Below are 21,285 nucleotides of genomic sequence, written 5' to 3'. Positions count from 1 at the left end.
GGGGCGCGGAGGGGGGCTCAGTCGTTAAGCATTTGCCTTCGGCTCAGGCCTCGATCCCAGGGTCCTGGGATCGAGCCCCGTTCCGGCTTCCTGCTCGTGGGGAACCCTGCTTCTCCCTCTCCACCACCCTGCTTCTGTTCCCTCTCGCTGTGTCTTTCTGTCAAAAAAATCTTAAAATATAATAATAAAGAATGCTGAACAGCCCGAAAACAGATAATGCCCACAAGCACATAGCTTTCTAATTTTTTTTAAAGATTTTATTTATTAAAAAAAAAAAAAGATTTTATTCATTTGACAGAGATCACAAGCAGACACAGAGGCAGGCACAGAGAGAGAGAGGAGGAAGCAGGCTCCCGGCTGAGCAGAGAGCCCAATGCCAGGTTCTATCCCAGGACCCAGGATCAAGACCGGAGCTGAAGGCAAAGGCTTTAACCCACTGAGCCACCCAGGCGTCCTGAAAATAGCTTTCTAATTTAATTGACTTCCAAAACTGAGGTTTTGTTTTTTGTTTTAAATGAAAAGGAAATGCTATCGCATGCCCATTATCTTCAGAGCCCTGAAAACGCATACCAATATGTAAATTAAAACAATAATACTTACAAAGATTCCAAACGACAATATTAGAAATTATCAACTACTGGGGTCAAGAAATTATTCATGGGGGCATCTGGGTGGCTCAGTGGGTTAAAGCCTCTGCCTTCAGCCCAGGTCATGATCCCAGGGTCCTGGGATCGAGCCCCACATCGGGCTCTCTGCTCAGCGGGGAGCCTGCTTCCCCACCTCTCTCTCTCTCTGCCTGCCCCTCTGCCTACCTGTGATCTCTGTCAAATAAATAAATAAATAAAAATCTTTTTTAAAAGGGTATTTAAAAAAAAAAATTATTCATGGTAGAAAGGGAGAAAATGTTGATTTCTAGGCATTATTTTTCCACAGTGAAGGAAACCATCAATCAAACAAAAAGGCTATTTACTGAATGGGAAAAGATATTTATAAATGACATATCTGATAAGGGGTTAATACCCAAAATACATAAAGAACTTCAACTTAACACCAAAAAAAAAATTCCATTAAGAAATGGACAGAGTGGGACGCCTGGGTGGCTCAGCTGGTTAAGCATCTGCCTTCGGGTCAGGTCATGATCCCAGGGTCCCGGGATCCAGCCCCGCATCAGGGTCTCTGCTCAGCAGGAAGCCTGCTTCTCCCTCTCCCATTCTCCTGCTTGTGTGCCCTCTCTGGCTGTCTCTCTGTCAAATAAATAAATAAAAATCTTTAAAAAAAAAAAAAAAAAAGTGTGTGGCTGAGCCTGGTTCCCCAGAATGGTGACACTGAGACGTGAAATTCAAACACAGGGCAGTGAAAATCAGTATGATCCACCAAAGACCTGTAGTGATCAGGGCTCAAGGTGAGTCTGTTTACAGTTATTTTAGTCGATACTTTAGACAAATTAGTGGATTAGTTCATACCATACCGAAATGACAGTCATTTCATAATAAAAATGTGAATGTCCAGAAAATAACTGATTTGTTATTCCACAGAACTTCCCTGATGTCGTTCTCAAACTGAAATGTCCTGAAATACTCCCAACCCTATCCTTCTGGCTTCCCACCTGCTCTCTCCGATCTAGCACAACCTGTTTTCCTCACCTGCATAAATGAGGTACACATTACAGTCTCATGTTTTTCCAAGGGACACTTTGGCTCCTCCTGCTTCTGAGTCCCACGTTGAGTCAAACACTGCTTTTTTTTTTTTTTTTTAAGATTTTTTATTTTGTCAGAGAGAGAGAGAGAGAGCGCACGCGCACACAGGCAGAAGCAGAGGGAGAAGTAGGCTTCCCACCAAGCAAGGAGCCCGATCCCAGGCTCGATCCCAGGACGCTGAGATCATGACCTGGGCTGAAGGCAGCCGCTCAACCAAATGAGCCACCCAAGCGTCCCTCAAACATTGTTTTTAGATAACAGCCTTATAATGCGCCCCAAGCTGGTCCAGGTCACTTTACAGAAAGCTGTTCCGTAACTGTATGTGTTCAGAAAGCTGAGCTCTGTCTTACCTATGAATGACCTAGAAAGACCAGCAGAGGCCTCGGGATCCAGCAACTGATCGAGACACAGAGTTCTACATGCAGAACCTTCTACCTAGAAACCAAACACAAAGAACTCTAGTCAAAATTCAAGCTGTGTGTGCATCAAACAATCTGTCTGGGGGAGGGGCAGAGGGAAGGGGGAGAAGCAGACCTCCCCCAGAGCAGGGAGCCCAATGAGGGGCTTGATCCTGGGAGCCCGGGATCACGGCCTGAGCCAAAGGCAGACGGTTCATGGACTGAGCCACCCAGGTGCCCTGAATAAACATTTTTAAAAAGTGAAACTCGCCAAAGCTTTCTCAGAGGAACTACATTCACTCTAAACTTACTTCATGTCCCAAAAGATAAATGCTGACGGTCTCTTTCTCACCTGGTCGACACTGAGCGGATGCTTCTCCCAGAAGCTCGGGGGCTTTCCGGGTGTCTCTTTGTGTAGATGGGCCTCGGCTGGGGCCAGCCAAGTCTTACCTCATCCAGAAGGTCCTTCAGGTTCAGATGGCGTCTCAGGAGGCGCGCGGCTGATTCCCGGAGCTCGTGCTCCCTTCCAGGACGCGGCAGCTGCCTCCCGACCCTTCCCGCTGTAGGGAAATCAGGTGCACACATCAGAGCACTCCTGAAACCCTCCCTCCAGCGGACTCGGAAACATTCCAGACCTGTAGAGAGGCACCCCGGGGACCCGGTGTCTCCACGGGACTCCTGTGCATTCCGGATCGAAGCCCATTTCCTGCAGGAAGGGACCGAGGCCTCCGCCAGTGTCCCTGATGAGCGAGCAAAAGGCTAGCTGAGGACAAAGCAGAAGGGGACACCCCGCAACCCCACCCCCCATGGGCTCTATGTGACAGTCCTCAGGCGCTCCTGGCTGCCCTAAAGGAAGAGCAAAGAGTTAGCCCGTAGAGATCACAGTCCCCCAAGGCCGGAGTCTCCCTCGGTTCACAAATGTCCTAGTGATTTAGGAGGAGGAGGCTTTCTCACCGACAGCCTAGCTTCCAAAGACCCGCAGCTCAGTTCCGGAAGCCCTGACACTGCCTGCCCCCCGCAAGACCGGGGGAGGCCCGGAGGAAAGGAGCTGTACGCCAAGCGGAACTCGTTCCAACCCCAGAGCTCCCTGGCGCGCCCGTGCGAGGGCGGGAAGGTGACATTCCACCAGAAAGCTCCCAGAGGACAAGCACAGCACTGCCGGCCTCCAACACTCGGACAGCCTTCTCGCCGCACGCCGGCGCTTCCGAACACCCGCTTTGTCCTCAGCTCCCCAGCTCCCGAGGATAACGTCCGCCACTCCTCGGGTCACCGGGCCGCAGCCCTGTCTGCCCACGGGCCCTGTCCCCGCGCCTGAATACACCGCCGTTGTGCACCGAAGCCGTGTCAAGAATTCCTCCTGGGTCGTGGGCTCCGGACCTCACGCCACCGGACCTCACTCATACCGGCTCATCGCGGGAACGAGGGCGGTCCCGCCGGCCGGCCCCGAGACACACGCGTGCGCGCGGGCCGCCTGGCAGCGGGACACGCTGGCCACAGCCGAGGAAGCCCAGTGGGGTCTGGTCCGCCCACAGCACCGCGCCCGCGCCCCGCGGCACAGCCTGGCCCTGAGGCCCCGGGCTCTGGGGCTGAGCCGCGCTCCCGCCCTGCGGCAGGCCCACGCTGCACCTTCTGCCCCCGGCCCGTACGACCTGTCCCTGCACGTCCGGCCGGCCGGTGGCCAGCCCCGCCGGTGCCCAGGGGCCGGCGGGACGACGACTGGGTTTCGGGAGAGGGCACGGGGGCGCAGGGGCCGGGGACCGCGCCGGCGGAGGCTGCGGCGCGAAGGGGGTCTCCGGGCCCGGCACCACCCCCCCCCGGCGCCCTCTTACCCAGCAGCTCGGTCCAGGTCCTCCTGCGGCCGCCGAACCCCGAGCCCGAGCCGGAGCCCGAGCCGGAGCCCGAGGCCGCGTCCGGCGCGCGCGGGTCCGACATGGCGGGAATGCGGCCTCCCGCGGCGGCTCCCGGCGAACGGCCCGCGCCGCCTCCCCATTGGCTGCGGCCTGCGCGCCCTCCCCGTTTTCTGCGCCCCCGCCGCCGCCCCATTGGCTAGCGGCTCCCGGCCACACCCCCGCCGGAGGCCCCGCCCCGCGGCCATGTTGGGAGCGGCGGCGGCGCGGTGTCCGGGGTGGCAGAGCGGGGAGGGCGCGGGATACCCGGGCGAGGAGGTCGTTAAGGCCTGCGGTTCGCCGAGCGGCTCCAAAGCGGCGTCGCGTCCGAGAAAGCTGCGGCGTCCCCGCGCCTCATTCCCGCGGAGAACGGCCGAGAGCTGGTCGTGAAGAAACGCCCAGGCCGGGGAGACGCCGGACCGCGCGCACCCGCGTCGCTGATCCATCCACGGTTCGGTTCGGTTCGTGCCGGGACCGGCGCCACGAGCCCCGCGGCTGCCGCCCCGTTGGACCTTTGGCCGGGCGGTGCGCTTGGACCCGAGTTCCCGTGAGTGGACGTGGCCGCAGGTGTCCCGGGGGGCGGTGTCGGGGCGGCTGAGCCGGGGCGTCCTCGGGGCGCGAGCTGGTGTTCGCGGCCGGGTCCGTGCGCACGCGCGCGACCGAGGCCTTGCGTGAGCTGTTTGCTGCCGGGCCAGCCGGGTCTCAGGACAGCAGAGGGCCCCGGGAGCACGCCTTGGGCCACGGACCGGCCACCGCAGAGCCGGACCGCCTCCGCCTCCCCCATCCCGGGCGGCGGTGCTGCCTGCTCCGCGCCCCGACGTCTCCAGACGAGCCTCTCCTGGCGGTGTCGCCGTCCGGGGAGAGCCCGGGAAAGGCCCTGGTCTGCCTTCGCGTCCTGGCCACCGCGGGGGTGCTTTCCCCGCCCGCCCGGCCGCCTGCGGGGAGACCCGTGGGTCGCAGAAACGCGGTTTTTCCCGGAGCCTCCGCGCAGCTCCTCCTGGGACCTCCCGCGGAGCACGCGTCGGATTGGACGCACCTGCTGCTTGCGGGAGGCTGGGCCGCGGGAGCTCGGGGCGGGCGGGGGGAGGCCTCCCGGCGTGGTTTGCGCACAGCGCGGGGCCGTGGGGCCCGCGCACCTAAACCCGGGACTGCACCCGGGGCTGCACCCGGGGCTGCGGGCCGCAGACGGACGCGGCTCGTTCCTGCCGAGACTGAGTTGCGGGCGGCCAGTCGCGCGACGACGCAAGGCTCCCTTCTCCCCGAAGCGGGAAGAGCGCTTCGGCTTCGTCTCAACGGACGGCACCGTGTGTCACGGTCGCGCCACGTGGAAGAACGAACCTGAGTGGAAAATGCGGGGCAGGTGTCCAGAGCCCTAACCTCGGAGGAGGGGTGCGGTAGCGGGTGCGCTGCGTGGGAAGTGCCGGTGCTTCCCTCTTAGAGGAATCTTCCCCGAGTGTCTTGTGACAAGTAGGCGTCACAAGTAGAGGAGACACTCGGGGCCTTGCTTTCTCCCCTCTTTCATGCTGAGTGCACAGCCGGAAGGAATGTAATGAGTGCCCCTGCACTTTGTGGCACATTCTGCTCACGGCGCTGGTTACCGGCAGTTTTCCCCAGAGGGTTACATGGTGGACCCCCAGAAAGGTCTGTCCATGTCCTGACCTGGAATCTGTGAATGTGACCAACCTTATTTGGGAATAGGGTCTTTGCAGGTGTAGTTAGTCAAGGAACTTGAGATGAGCCGGTCCTGGATTACCCAATGACAGGTGTCTGTTCATTCACAGCTCTACTCCTATCAGAACACTGTCCAGCATATAGAAGTGGATCCATAAACACTTGTGCAATTGAATTTTTTTAAAGAATCTGTCCTTTAATTTTACCCTAATAAGAGAAATGGAAGCTGGGCCACTCTTCCCCCATCCAAGATTCAAAAGTTTAATCCCAGGCTGAGAGCTTAGGAAAACAGACACCCTTTAACATTACCAGTGGGAAAGTAAACTGGTCCAGCCTGTGCGAGGGTTGTTTTGATAATACTTATCAAAATACTGAGTTTATAGATCCTTCAACCCAGCAAGTCTGTTTCCTAGAATTTATACTGAGCACATATAAAAGTGTAAGTGTTGGGGTGCCTGCGTGGCTCAGTTGATAGGTGTCTGCCTTCGGCTCAGGTCATGATCTCGGTCCTGGGATCGAGCCCCACGTCCCACTGTTCTACTCCCTGCTCAGCAGGAAGCCTGCTCCTCCCTCTCCCACTCCCCCTGCTTGTGTTCCCTCTCTCTGGGTCTCTTTCTGTCAAATAAATAAAATCTTAGGGGAAAAAAAAGCGTAAAGTGTCTGCTGCACTCCCAGTGTCTGGGGAACTTGGAACAGCAGCAGGTAAGCCAACGACGTCCGCGCCATCTTGGAGCCTATCCTACGTACGAGGTCATTCAGTCAAGACTGGGAACAACCTACTTGTCCACCAGGTGGGGAGATTACGGTGCCCCCACAAAGGGATATGCACTGTACAGAAGGGTGCAAACCCTCTTTATACTGATAGAACAAAGCAAAACACAGGACCGGGGGGCGGTGTACGACAAGCCACTCTCTGTAAAAAGGAGGTGTGTATGTAACAGGCATCCAGAGTTTCTGGAAGGACCAGTACAAGATCAGTCACAGTGACTGTCTCTGGGGTCAGTGTGTTCTGGAAGATTTCTCGGTTCATGCCTTTTCGTACCTCAGAACATCAAACCAGTCAAATGAGTTAACACCAATTTACACAGTTATTTCTAGATTTTTACAAAGCTTAGGCCCCACACAGGCCTCTGAGTCTCATCCCAGCATCGAGATTGGTTGTCAGCTGCGATGTAAAACATCCTTTACTCCAGGCTGTGAGGAAGACCTGGTACGATAGGATCACACAGCAGCCAGTGTCAGAGTAAGACATTTGCAAAGTCCTGCATTACCTGTTCAACCACAAATCAATTCTTGCTTTGTAAATACCTCGAATGTCTCCGGTAGGAAGCAAACAGTGTCCTCAAGTGTGCCCTCTACTCCCTGTCCTGTGCCACACAGAACAGTCCTGTCTGCTGTCCTCTCCACTTTCCATAACCTCCTAGGGTTCCCTCTTGCTATCTGGGCTGAGCTCTGGAACTCTGGTGTCCCATCCTGTGCCCTGGGTTTCCTCCTCCTGATCTGCCTCTGTTCAGGCTCAGCTATATTTAGCCACTGTGTCTTGAAGGAATGCCCAGTCCCAGGGCCCTTCCTTGGAGCTGTCCTGTGCTCCCTTTCAGAGATCAAGCACAGCCTGGCTCTATCTGGCATCCCTTGGGATTTGTGGCCTTTATCATTATCCCAAAATAAACCTCACGTACAAAACCATGGCCTCTTGAGTTTCAGCTTTTCCTCCTGGACCCCTGAGCCCTGACCGGCTGCAAGGAGCATGACAAAGAGAGCATTCAGGGGCCTCTGAATCGTGGCAAGAGGGGGCCTGGTGGCTCACTGCCCTCAGTGTCCCTTGAGAGAAACCGACCTGCTTTTTAATCTGAAGTGGAATGGGGGGGGGGGGGCAGAGAAAAATCTGCATTCCATCACCACAAGTGCAGCCGTTCTACTTGTGCTTAAGGGAGTAGACCGGCCTCTGATCTCAAATTGTCTTTGTTCTTATATTCAATTGGCCAAGTACATGACTTGCTCTGAACTTTTTCTGCAAGAACTCAGAGCACTCTTATGACGTCATCCTGGCCTGTGGACCCTGTATTGCTCTCCTGGAATAATGTAACTGTAGTCTGCAGTGCACCTGGGAATCCAGCTCACGTTTTTGACCCTGGGAGCGTATAGTTAGGACCCTCTAGCTTCTGTGTCTGCAAAGATGTTCAGAAGTATTTTTCTTAGAGCTCTTTATTCCATGGCCAACTGCAATTACGAGCCACCCACCCCTCCAATTGCATTTGTCACAGTATGGGCACTATCTACATGAGGTCTCCTCCAAGCATCAAACACAGACCATGGGAAAAAAAACAACATAACTATCAGTGGGGCTCCTGGCTCACATCACGCCCCTGTAGCTCTTCCCCACCTACAGAGACTGTGTTTCCTTGTGTGCTGTTTCCACTAAGAAGGGGTAGGGAGGGACCTGGGTGGGTTTTCCACTGGCCCTTCCCTGGCAGAAGGCATCAAGGCCCAGTGGCTCACCAAGTATATGTGAATAGCCTCTACTGTGAGATGAATATTCAGGGAGCACCTTTGCTAACGTGATAACCTGATGAAGTAATTCTCCAATCCTGAGCCCTGGAGCTTAGTCAATGTACATATTTCTACCCTGTCCCCAAGCACAGCAGTCTCCAGTGACTGACAATGTCCCTTCCACAGGGTTCCAAATCTACCGGAGACGAAATATAAAGGACGTGTTTTTAGGAGTGGGCCACAGGTGATCTCATAACTATGGAAATGACCTTCATCCACAGCTTTCCAAGTTGGGTTAATGATTGACCCCAATCATTTCTACTGTGCTACTCAGTTGAAACTCTAATAGCTGGAAATATGTGCCTTTATTTGCAAGATCCGAGTGGCAAGTTCCAGTTGTGGAAGGACTAACATTTCTTTGATTCTGATGGTCTATGGACAAACGGCCGAGTGTTTTAACTTTGGTGTCCCTTTCAACTCAAATAAACCCCAGTTCCCATCTTACCCAGGCGCTGCTCTGCTCACGATAAAAAAGCAGGTATGCACTCTTTCCCTCCATGTGTGGGGCCCAGGTGACTATCAGTTTACCCACATGAGTTCCTTATGGCCTCATGAGCCCTCAGGTGGGCTTAAAATACTCACTGGACTTTTCAATCAAAAGTATGGGCTGAGCTTGGTACCCTTGCACAGGAAGGAAATGGTTATGTTGACTTTGACTTGTGACTAACAGGGGGAACTTGTCACTGTACCTAGACCTCCAACTAACCAGCTCAGAAGTCAGTCGCACCTACTTGCTAGAGCCTAGAGCCCTGGGAAAATTTGATCAGGTTTCTCTTCTAGGGGATCCATGCCTCATTTCTGATTCTTGGCTTAAAAGCAGCTGTTAGGCTCACTGCTACCACCAACCTTAGGCCATGTCTGCCTTCTTCCTCTCCGTAGGGCCATTTCTATGGCTCATCTGGCACTTTTTTTGAGGATGGGTGAGTAAATGACCTAGGATGATAAAAGATATGGTTTCTATGAACATCTATTGAGCTGACTGATGCTTTTGCTTCCTCATTTTGGTCATGCCTAAGGGGACAAAGCTTCAGATAAGTACTCTTTACGTGTATTTTTTTTAATATTTTATTTATTTATTTGACAGAGAGAGAGATCATAGGTAGGCAGAGAGGCAGACAGAGAGAGAGGAGGGAGCAGGCTCCCCGCTGAGCAGAGAGCCCGATGCGGGTCTCAATCCCAGGACCCCGAGATCATGACCTGAGCCGAAGGCAGCGGCTTTAACACACTGAGCCACCCAGGCGCCCCCCCGTGTATTTTTTTTTTAAAGATTTTATTTATTTATTTGACAGAGATCACAAGTAGGCAGAGAGAAGGGGGGAAGCAGGCTCCCTGCTGAGCAGAGAGCCCCACGCGGGGCGATCCCAGGACCCTGAGACCATGACCCAAGCAGAAGGCAGAGGCTTAACCCACTGAGCCACCCAGGCGCCCCTCTTTCGGTGTATTGATTGGTTTAATTTCCATGATGCTATTTTGCATAAGCAAAGCACTGTAAATCTTATAATTTAAAAGTAAATTACTTAAGAACAACAACAACAAAAAAGGAACAAAAACGAAATAAGTAGGGGCGTTTGATTCAGACACGGGTCTCCTGCAGGGCAGGGTCCTTTACCAAGTGTTCACAGCGCGGGGCTCCCTGGCTCACATTTCCCTATAGTAAGTGACCTCTTGAGGTCACCTTGCTAGCCGGCCTCCCACAGAGGCCACTGCAGGTATCTGCTCCTACCAGCCAAAGTCAGATGTGTGTGGGGTGGTGGCGGGAGGTGGGTTCACAGGCCTCTTGACTCCCTCCCGCATTCCAGCATCCAACGTGCCTGGGGTCCCGCAGTCACTGCAGTGTCGTCGGCCGGACACCGGCTCACACACGCGTAGGCGCCTCGGAGGCGCGCCTCCCTTCGGCCCCGGCCCCGCGCTCGCCCAGCCTCCCCCAAACCTCCCTCCCCCGCCCCGCGCCGCGCCCCCGCCCCGCGCCGCCTCCCTCGCCGCACGAACCCGCACCTCGCCCACTCCGCCCGGCCCCGCCCCGCGCCGCGCCCTCCCGTCCCCTCCGCCCCGCTCGGCGCCCCCCGCGCCCGCCCCTCCCGCGCGCGCCGGCCCCGCCCTCACCTGCGGCCGCTCCGCGGGGCGGGGCCGCCCGAGGATGACAAAGCAGCGGCCGGCGGCGCGGGACCCGCCCCCCGCGCTCGGCGGGTGCGTCGGCCGCCCCGGCGCGGCTGTTATGGAAACCGGCCCGGCGCGCGGCAGGCGATAATGGGGCGGCCATGGCCCGGGCCGGCGGCTGCAGCGGCGGCGCGGGGCGGCCGGAGCCGTGGGAGCTGTCCCTGGAGGAGGTGCTGAAGGCGTACGAGCAGCCGCTCAACGAGGAGCAGGCGTGGGCCGTGTGCTTCCAGGGCTGCGGCGGGCTGCGGGGCGCGCCGGGCGGCGGGCGGCGCATCCGGGACACGGCGGACATCCTCCTGCGCCGGGACGGCTCGGTCAGCGCGCGGCGGGAGCCGGGCGCCGCGGGTGAGGGCCGGCGGGCGCGCGGGGGTGCGGCCGGGCGCGCGGGCCGCGCCGGGGGTGGGGGAGGGGGCGGCTGCGACCCTCCTCTGGGTCCTCGGGGTCCTCGCCCCCGTCTCCGTCCGGCCCCGTCCGGCCCCCTCCGGCCCCCTCCCCCCGCTCTCCCCGCTCTCCGTCCTCTCCTTCCCGGTCCTCCGCTTCCGCACCCTCCCTCCGCTGGGCCCGGAGCCCCCAGTCTGCACCCTCCCGCCTTCCCGGGTCCGGCCACCCGTCCACACCCTGGCTCTGCGGGACCTGGAAGTCCCATGCTTCTCCCCGCCCTTCTCTTTCTCACCCGGCCTGGGATACCCCCTCCTTTTCCCGGAACCTTTCCCTGACCATCTCTCTCTCAGCCTCCGGGCGGCCTGCGGTCAGTTGGCTCCCTGCAGTTGGGCATGTTTTTCTCAGCGGAGAAGGATTTTGGTTTTTGAGGGCTGAGTACTTTCAGTAGACCCAGTTCTCCGTCTCCTATCCCCAGTTCCCCCCACCTGGGGCTAGTTCCTTCTGCTTCGGGGGTGTGTAGCCCTCATTCTTTTGTGATTCATGGTGAGAAGCGCTCGGTGGCTTGTCTTACTGGTGACTGCAGATGGCTTAGGCTGGAAAGGAACAAGCGTCCTTTTGAAGTCCTTTTTCGTGGGAATGAGGGTGGGAGGAGGGGGCTGTGTCTCCCTTGGAATCCCTGCAGATTCACCAGTTGCCTGGGTTTAATAGTAAGGAGAATGTGTAAAATTTGGAGGATGGCCTGCTTGGTTTTTCTGCTCTTAATTATCAAGAACAAACAATCCCTTGAAAGATACTGAAGTCTGCTCAAAATAGTGAGTTTAAGTGATTTTTTTCTCCTTCTTAGAAAAAAAAAAAGTGTTTTCTTTCCTGGAGAACTGAAGGGCTGGCTAGTCTGGAGCATTTGGAGATATTAACCCCAAAGCTGACATCCTGTGGGGAAGCACAAAGGCCAGCTCTGTGTGCTGCCGGAGAGCTGGGTTTGCAGAGGTCCTCATAGGCGGGCTTCATGGAGGCCAGGGAAGGAGCAGGACGGAGCTGCATACAGAAGCCACAGTGGTGACAGGGGGTCCGCTGAGCCCACACAGGGACCAGCACTGTATTTCTCCACAAGGTCCTTCTTCTTCTTTTTTTTTTTTTTTTAAAGATTTTATTTATTTGACGGATCACAAGCAGGCAGAGAGGAAGGGAAACAGGCTCCCCGCTGAGCAGAGAGCCCGATGAGATGCGGGGCTCAATCCCAGGATCCTGGGATCATGACCTGAGCTGAAGGCAGAGGCCTTACCCACAGAGCAACCCAGGCGCCCCTCCACAGGGTCCTTCTTACCCCGTGACCAGCTCCCAGCTCTGCCTGCAACTCTGCTGTGCACTTATTTCATGCAAAAAGCACCAACGTATTTGACAGGTGAAAATAATAAGAGTTGGTACTCAAATGGCATTATTCCCATTTTACACTCTGTTAAGCTAAGGCTCAGGCTTGCCCAGGAGGAGGATTTGGATTTAGCCTCATAGTCTTGTGTGCTGTGTGCAAGGTCTTCTTCACAGGTGGGGTGGGGAGTGCTTCCCCTGGGGAGCTAGACCCTGCATATTCACAAGGAGTTCCCCCCCCCCCAAGCTGTGTTTTCCTCTCTGTGCCCATCCCCATCCCACAGATGACCATCTAATCCAAGATCTGGCTCCCTGCACCAGGGGGTGGGACAAGAGTATACGAGCCTGCTGGGTCAGACCCTCTGATTTCGAAGATGGGAAAACTGGGGCGCAGAGTGACAGCTGTCTAGAACTAAGGGTCCTTGCATATCTCTAACTGTGAGAGAGTCAAGCTGTGTTTCTTACGGGTACTCTCCAAGATACAACTTGATGGCTCTCCTTCATGTCAGTGGTCACCAGGTTCTCTCCAGTCCCCAGGGATTGGACTCCTGCTTCCTCCTCCTGCTGCCTGCACACCCACAGCCTGACTGGAAATCCAGGCACGTGGCCACTCCAGGAAACTTACTGGCTCAGGACACGAGGGAGCCCAATTCCGTCTTCCATTCAATATGGTCTTTGGTTTCTGTTCATAAACATGTCTCATAAAGGTGGATGAGGTTTATGACTTGCTGCCTCTTTGGAGGTTAAGAAAAATGGGCCGCCTGGGTGGCTCAGTGGCTGAGGTGACTCAGTCTCAGCTCAGGTCTCGGTCTCAGGGTGGTGAGCTCAAGCTTCTCATTCGGGTTCTACGCAGGGCATGGAACCTGCTTAAAAAAATAAAGATTAAGAAAAATAGATTACCCTGAACTTCCTCTTCAGTCCTGTTGGGCTTTCAGACTTTATTTTGTGGGCGGTGGCTAACCCAGCCGAGTGAGGGGTAAATTCATGAAGCTAATGTGTTTATTTCTTGCTGTGACTAGCAATCAGGAAAATCAAGATAGTTTAATGTAGCCTCACGTGGGCTCTCAGTACAAAGTTCTGGTAAATCTAGCATTAAGTAAATGTTTACAATAACTAAAGAAATCAACAAACGAAACCACGTTTGGGGGGATGATTAATGTCCTAGCATACAAGGTGTGGTACCTTTCCCCTCTTCCCGCCAAGTGGGGAAAATGTCCTAACCTTTAACCTGAAGACTTTATAATTGCTGGAAACCCCCTTTTTTTAAGTGGAGAAAGCGTGTTAATAAGTGAAGTTATTTTTAAGAGACCATTATTAAAACCTCTTGATAGGGAAAGGGTTATCCTTTTTTTTTTTTAATTGAGGCGAGAAGCTCAGCGGACATCACAGTGAATGCTCGTGTCCAGCTGTTCCCTGAGGCAAAGCTAATTCCCTAAATGCAGCTGGGTCAGTGATCCAGTGACCCTGGGATGTTTTCAGGGGCATTTGTCCACTGGAGGGTGTCCTGGGCAGATCCCCCCAGGAGAATCACTGCTCCCCAATGCAGTATTTGGCCGTCCCCTTGATGGAAAGACCACCTGCCTTTCTGGCCTACACTGCTGATGAAACATTGCAGGAAAACCCCCGTGGACAGACAAATGATGGGCATGAGTGTTGACAAAGGTGTGTCTGAGCTGGGGGTGAACTCATCCCCTCCTACGTTTCCCATCCTGCTTATGCTAATTCACACACTGCCCTACTTTCCTGATGTTTTTCTTATAAGTTTTGATGCTACTACTTTTCACAGGCTCTTCAGCTTGGGTCCCCCATATGAGCTGCCCAGCAGCCCCCCCCCCGGGGCTCTAGCCCCTTCCTGCTCTTTCTTCTGCCTGGAGTTCAGAGGCCAGCTGTCCCCGTCCCCCTGTTAGAGTCCTGGCACCGGACCGCAGGGTAAGGCTCTCCAAGCGGCCCACCACCGCACAGACTCCAGGCCTTCCCAGCTCAGCTCATTTTCAGCCTGAGCTTCAAACACAGAAATGATTAATGGTCTGTCCTGTACTGGATGGTGGTAGCCTGTGTCAGGAGCTCCGCGGGGCCCAGACTTCTTTCTCACTGCAGCTCGTAGCTAGAGAAACGGCAGTGTTCAGGAGCAGGCTTCAGCATTTCCCCAGTGGCCTAGCCCTTCTCCGCAGACGTGGTGGCAGTCACACCAGCCTGGGGCGGGTGAGGACTAGTGAGGGAACGTCCGTGCAGAGCCCCAGGCCCAGGAGTTGTGTGTGCGTGCAGACACACAACACACACGTGCATGGTCACAGACACTGATACATACAGGTGCACAAGCACACACCACACACACACACACGGCCGTAGGCACATAACACACAACACACACACGGTCACAGACACCCATACATACAGGTGCACAGACACACACACACACACACACATACACACGGTGCCCCTTCCTCTGGAGCTGTCTCTGAGGCTCCCCACATGTACACACGGGGCTGCCCGTCCCCCCACTAGAGATGTTCCTTCAGGTCTCCTGGCCCAGAGTGTCCTGTCCCAGGAGCTGTAGTGGGACCCATGGCCATCAGGAAGGGCTCTGGGCCCGTGGTGTTCTGGGAGCCCCTGCTGGGCCTGTGGGTTCCACTGGTTCTCGCTGGACTTGGTGGGCCTCTGGGGGAGCTCCCTTCTGAATGGCTGGGGACTATCTTTTTAGCTTGGCTGTATTTTGGTAAATGGCTCTCCCCATAGGTGAACGTGCAGGTGAGTACTGACGGGCCTTGTCGAGGGATGGCGTCCCCTGATAGGCTGGGCTGGGTGAGAGCTGGTTGGAAAGAGTATTTCCCTCCTGGCAGACCTCCTCACAGAGTATTTCTGGTGGGAACACTTTCTTTCTGTCAGGTCCTGCCCTTGTGGTTTTTGTTCTGGGTTCTTGACTCGTCACTGGCGCTGCTGGTGCCACCCATCCTTGCTGGCACATGCGGGCCCTTGGCGTGCGGGGCTCTCTCTGCTCTCTGTGGCACCTCGTAAGGGCCGTCCAGTGGAGATGTAGTGTGGAGGTGAAGCCAACCCACCCAGGGACTTCACAGTCTGGGAGACAGCAGCTGACATTGCTGGGCTCCAGCAGGAGTGTGCCGGGCCATGCTGGGCCCACACTTGTTTATGCCCTGTGACGCTGTTAGGGTCCCCATTGCACAGATGAGAAAAGCGAGGTTCCCACAGCAAGCATCCAGTCACCCGGTGCGGCGGTGGGGGCAGGGGGGCTGTAAGTGTGGACTCAGCTGGGCTCCAGCCCTGCCTCGACCCTCAGCTGGGCCTTGGGGAGTGACTTGTGATTCTTCTCTGGGAAATGGGAAGATAAAAGCACCTATCGCCTAGGCTCTGTTAAGCCTTGGGCCCCAGCTGGCTCCGGGGAGCTCTCGGGCCCCAGGAGCATTAGCCGTCGTCTCCTGGGCCTCTCTGCGCCTCAGCCAGACCCACCCGAGGACCCGGCCCCTCCAGATTCGTGTGAAAGTCTGGTCACAGCATTCTAGGCTGCTAGGGACGAGGGACGGGAGGCCGCTCTGCCGAGTGCACTTAGCCGGGGGCCCCACGCATGTTTCTCGATGAAGTAAAACGTGAGGCACGGAAAGAGCCACATGCTGCTGTGGCCCCAGGTGGGGCAGAGGCGAGTGGGCCTGTGTGTGTCGGGGAGGGGCTGGGTGTGACGTGGGAGCCAGTGTTTGTAGGAGCATCCCGATTTTCTGTCCCCTCTGAGCGAAGATGATCTCTTGGGCAGGCATTGGCCAGCAAGCCGTGTTCTCTGTCCGGGTGTCTGTGAGTGCCGGCGGCTGGGGTCGGCTGTCCCCGATAACTGGGGTAAGCTTAGCCAGTGTGGCCGCTTTGGCCCATAGCCCCCGGCTGTTTGCAGGTCCTGCTCTGTGCTTTCAGGCTGCACCTGTGCAGAAGGTGACCTTGGGGTCCCTGTGTACCCTCGAGACTGGCTTATGAGGGATACAGCCCTGCGTCTGCCACCTTCAGGGCCCTGGTCATCCCCGCCCAGCCCCCACCCTGAGGTCTTCACAAAGAAGGGGAGCTGTGTCTGCTGTCTTTTTAATTGTGCACCAGGGGCTGACCTGTGGGGCCGGAAGTATTTGAGTGGCTCCCACAAAGAAAGTATTGTGACCCTGGCCGGTCTGGTCCTGGGATGTGGCCGCTTGAGCAGACGTGCCACTGAGTACCGGCTGCAGGAAGGCACTAGGGTTTCGCTCTGGTCCCGTTCTGCTCCTCAGAGGGAGTCTGGCCTCCAGTGAGGACCAGGCGAGGAGGAAGCCTGCCTGGAGGTGGCAACGTGCTGACCGGCCTGACCAGCACGGGCAGAGCCCTGGGGGCTGGAACCCCCACGTGCTGGGGTCTGGTCTGTTCAAGGAGACAGGTTACAGGTGCAGTGGAAGTGCTGCCTGGGCTGCACTAGGCAAGTCAGACAGACGCACTGCTTCCGACTGCGGACGTGTGTTTGGGCCCTCGGGGAGGCCAGAGGTCCAGGATAACCTCTTTGCCCTGAGGTCGCCAGATGAGCGACTTCACTTCTGTGTGCTAGCCCAGGTCCCCTTGCGATGGGACGAAACACGTCCACGGGTCCTGGATTGGTCCAGGCTTCCAGGACCAATGGACCAATGTTGCTCTGCCCATCACGGAGGGGAGGGTCACGCAGGTGGAGTGGACACTGTTCCTGCACCTGACCCCCCGGTGAGCACACCAGAACGTGGATTCTGGCACGGGAGTTCCACGTAGTGCTTTACTGGGGCGATTCTCACCCTTGAGTCCACCAGTGGGTGTGTTGAACACGGGTTCTTGGATTGCGGGGTTCCCCTGCGATGAGCCTGATTCTGCCCAGGTCTGCAGTGGGCCTGAGAATCTGCATTTCCGACAAGTTCCCAGTGATGCTCGTGCTTCTGGTTCCAGGACCCACTGTGACTGTCAGGCCACCGTGTGTGGATTCCCCACATCACACCTAAGAAGGGGTCACCCACTCCCTGTTGGAAACCCCTCCAGGGCCAGGACCCGTTCCGTCTTCAGGTGACTGGAAGGGCCAGTGAGGGGGATGACTCGTGGTCTGGGTGTGGGCTACAGAGCCAGTCTAGCCATGGGTTGGATCTCAGCCAGCTGACCTGGGGCGAGTTCCTCACCCTCTTGGGCTGCGTCGTGGGGCAGCAATGGGGACTGTGTGATGTGGGCCCTGAGAAGTCCTCAGGAACTTCAAGTGAGTTATCCTTGGCCCCACAGGGAGGAGAGCCTCAGAGGTAATGCACCCTTTCAAGGGTGCCCCTGTCTGCTGTGACTGTCAGCAGGGTGGTGATCCCCGGCCCCCCGGGCAGACACAGGGTGTGGACGTGCTGGGGGAGCAGAGGAGCGCCGACCTCCCCCTCGCCAGAGCTTGCTGAGAGGGTGGAACACTGACAGCACGATTGCCTGGGGTGCGGGGAGCCCTCTGGCCAACACACATGTCCTCGACTGGGGCCGAGGTGATGTGGGTCCTGGTGCTTCTAGGTTCTTGCTGGGGGGGTGACGAGTGAGTTTATGGAGAAGCGGCCTGATGTCAGCCGTAGCCTATGGAGATGGGGAGTCAGGTGGAGGAGGAGGGACGTGCCGCAGATGCTGGGGCCTCTGCCCCCCAGAGCTCTCCGTTTGTCCAGCAAACACACAGCTTCCCAGTTAGCTGCAAGCAGATCTTCAGCTCTCAAGCCTGGGTTTCCCAGCAGCTCATTCCTAGAACCCATGTTCCATCGAAGACATTGCTTAACTTATGTTTGGAAATCGCTTCTTGACAACGGAACAGGCGTTATCGAAGCACCCAGTGGGGGCCGGATACTAGCTGGTTTTCGCTTTTGGGTTTTTCTGAAAAATCTGTTTTTAAGTCGTCTGTATAGCCTACGACGTGGGGCTCGAACTCACGACTTGGAGACCACGCGGGGACCCCATCTGTGTTGAATCTTCACGGTCACCTGTGTGGTGGGTGGTACCGTTCTGTCCGGGGCTCTGGGGGCTCGGGAAGGTCAGTGTGTTGCTGAGGGACATACGGGGCATCACTGGTGAGTCTGTCTGGCCTGGGCTGTGGGAGGACGCGTGCACCCTGCACCCTTGCTCACTCTCACACTCACCTATGAGTTAATTTCTTGATGCACTAGCAGATGTTCCAGATTCAGAAAGTGTCAAGGGAAACAGAGTCTCCTGCCAGCCTTCTCCCATGAGGAGGAGCCCTAGTGTCTACACCGCAGGCAAGGGCTGCCCTCTACTCGTCCTTAATGGGGACCTCCAAGATCTCCTTCTCCTTCGTTGGGGCTGCCCATTGCCCCTGTGGGCAGTCTCAGGGGTCTTGGGTCGACCTCAGCAGACCTGCTGAATCGAGGCAAACAGGGGTGCCGTTTTGAGATGCTGCCGATTGCCTTCCTTGGGGGGGTTGGCAGTTCCTGCTGGCACTGAGCGGGGGCCCTGAGGCCTCAGTCTGTCCACCTCGCTGCCAGGCACACGGGTGCTCCTGGGAGCTCGGCCTGAGATGCGGAAAGGCAGGAGCCACCTGGGCTCAAGCTAGGACCCCACACTTGGTAGTTGCATTCCTTGGAGGTAATTAAGAACCTGGGGGAGCCTAGGGTAGCCAGTGCCCCCCCCCGGCATGTGCGTGGTCTCCTGGGGGCTGCAGAGGTAACCCTTGGATCCTCCACGGCCATTCTCTGTCCTGACCCCAAGCCCAAACAGAGTGGTCTGAGCCTGGTTGGGAGGTCCTGGTGGCTCTGTTGCCACTGTCACCACGGTGATCATGGCTGTGCACATCCTCATAGGATGCTGCAAGTATCCGGACACACAAGGAGTGTCCGCCTCCACTCCCTCACACACCCTTTGAGGTGACATTGTGGGGTCGGTTGGGCAGGTAGATGAGGAAAGGAGGTCAGAGAGGACCTCAAGGTCATGACCATAGGTAGGCAGGGATCCGGCCTGAACTACACTCCTTCCCTGTGCTCCCCACGCACACAGAGGGGTGAGGCTGTCTGAGAGCTGGCGGCCCACCCCACCTGCTGGGCAGGGGGAAGCCCTTCCTCTGGGAGCTCCAGCCTGCAAAGCCCTCACAGACTTCCCTGCTCCGGGCGGTCTTTGATCTCATCCTGCCGTGACATGTGATCGTGATCTTTCCGAGGAGACCTCCTAGCATCTTGAGTTCTCGTTGCCATCTTATACACAAGACATCACAATGTCTTTTCTTTCCTGGCACGTCTTGGCGAGGCTGTTCTTCCTTGCAGGGAGAGAGAAGCCCCCTGTGGAGGGACAGCATCCCGGCGACCCGGTATCCTGGTTGCAGTCCCAACTCCATGGCACCTAGAGGGCCCTGCTGACAATGCTTCTGTCCCAGCTACCTCCATCTGCTTGTCTGCAGCCCTCTGCCTTCCCTCCAAGACAGCTTTTTAAATAAGCAGGAGGTAGTTTGCGAATGCTCTGTGACCTCCCTTGCCGCCCCCCCCCGCCCCCCCTCCCCAGCGAGCAAGTTCCTGTAGCTCCAGGAAGTGCGTCCTGAGGCTCTGGGTGGTTCAGCAGGCTTGCCCCCCTCCCCCATCCGCGCTTACTGATATGCTGTGTGGTTCTGGGTGATTTTCTCCACCTGCCTGAGCCTCGGTTTCCTTGTCTGTAACGAGGGAGTCATGGTACCCACTTGCATGAGGTGATTGTGGATTGAAAACGTAATAAATCATTCATTCGTTTTGTAGCAAAGAGCTGGGCACAGTCTCTGCCCAGAAAGGGCAGCTTGCTCCTTAAAACCCGGAGACTCCCCATGTCCTTGCCGCTTCACATATAATTAACGATCCCTTATTTTTGTTAACATGTGGACCCTTTAAACTGGGGCATTACAACTATTCCAGCCAGAAGGCTTCTCACTGAGCAGGACTGCACAGTGCTCTGTCTGTAAGGGACAGCGCAGGGCTGGCTGACCCCGACCCTTCTCAGGCCTCAGGATAACTCAGGACGGTGGCTGCTTCCAGGGACCACCTTTGTTCTGAGTCTGGTTTATTCTTCTTCCCACACCTCCAGCCGGTCTTGGTCCCAGGGCCCTGCAGGCCGCTCCCTTTCAGCCTCACTGATGTTGGGAGTGGGCTGTTGTCCATTATTTTAATGGATCAGCCCAACACAAACGCCCTTTATCTTTGGCAATCTCCCTGCTCTTAATGGCATTTTGAAAATATTTGCAGAGTTAGCAGGTTCGCTCAGTGGCGATTTCATGGTTTATGTTTTTTTTATACCCTACCTCGTTCCAAAAAGGAGTTAAGGCAACTCGAGTTCACCGCCCCCCCCCCCCCGCCCCGCGTAGGTTCTACCTGCACGCTTAATTCAAGGAAGTTTGTAGAAGTAGGTGGGTTTTCTGCGGCTCATCCAGCTGGCATCTTGAGAGATGCGGGGCAGGGGGTGGTGTGGGGAGCGGCTGGAGCAGAGACTAGGATCCCCTCACATAGCCCCACCTGGCACCACCATTCCCGCCGTGATACCTCTGTTTTCTCACCTGTGAAATGGGTCACAAAACCACTTACCTTCTGGGTTGTATACGGATTTCAACAAGTGAGCACTCATAAACTTGTGAATTCAGTACCGTGTTCAATAGTGAACATAATAAATTACCTAGTACCTAGTTTAGCACCTGGGCTTTGACCCAGAGACTGATCCTCTGATGAAGGCTCTGACATTCCCTAGGTCTCCGGGTCTACACGGTCTACAGGTGGTGGCCAGATGCTACCTTACCCAGCTCAGCTCTTGGGAACTCCAGAGCAAAATCTGTTGCTGCCTTTGAGCCTGGGTCTCATGTGGCTCTGCTGTGATTTGGGGGCACATGGACTCAGACTGTGAATTAACGGACTGTGAGGGCTTTCCTGCAGATAAGATTTAACTGACCTGCTCTCTCCTTATTCCTTCTTTACTCTAGCACCAACCATGCCTCCCTAGGGAACCCTGTTGGCTGCTCCCCTTGGAGGGGTCCCATTGGGGTGTGACTGCTGTGCAGGGTGTGGGCAGGGGTTGAGTCTCTTGCCTCTGCATGTCCCTTCCAAATGACTGGCTGCTCAACCTGTTTAAGCTTTCTGGGATACACTGTGTGTTCCTGGGAGGCCAGGTGGGTGGGCGGCCCTATTTGCCACGGCCTGGGGTTGCTGAGGTGTGTCTTGACTGCCTGTTGTCTCC

At 56.3% G+C, this 21,285-nt stretch overlaps 1 protein-coding gene across 1 annotated transcript in view; it reads left to right on the top strand.

Annotated features, from left to right (window-relative positions):
• Window positions 1–10,429: 10,429 nt before the first annotated feature.
• SPIRE2 (spire type actin nucleation factor 2) overlaps window positions 10,430–21,285 on the top strand; it is a 31,762-nt gene continuing 20,906 nt past the window's right edge. The window contains exon 1 of the mRNA XM_080828198.1: window positions 10,430–10,704. Coding sequence (XP_080684324.1) covers window positions 10,461–10,704 — 244 coding nt within the window. The 5' untranslated portion in view covers window positions 10,430–10,460. The remainder of the gene's footprint in view (window positions 10,705–21,285) is intronic.

Source organism: Martes martes (assembly GCF_963455335.1).
Source record: "Martes martes genome assembly, chromosome: 17".
Classification (NCBI taxonomy): Eukaryota; Metazoa; Chordata; class Mammalia; order Carnivora; family Mustelidae; genus Martes; species Martes martes.
The sequence above is the reverse complement of the archived record's forward strand: the minus strand, read 5'-3'. Positions and strand labels throughout refer to the sequence as shown.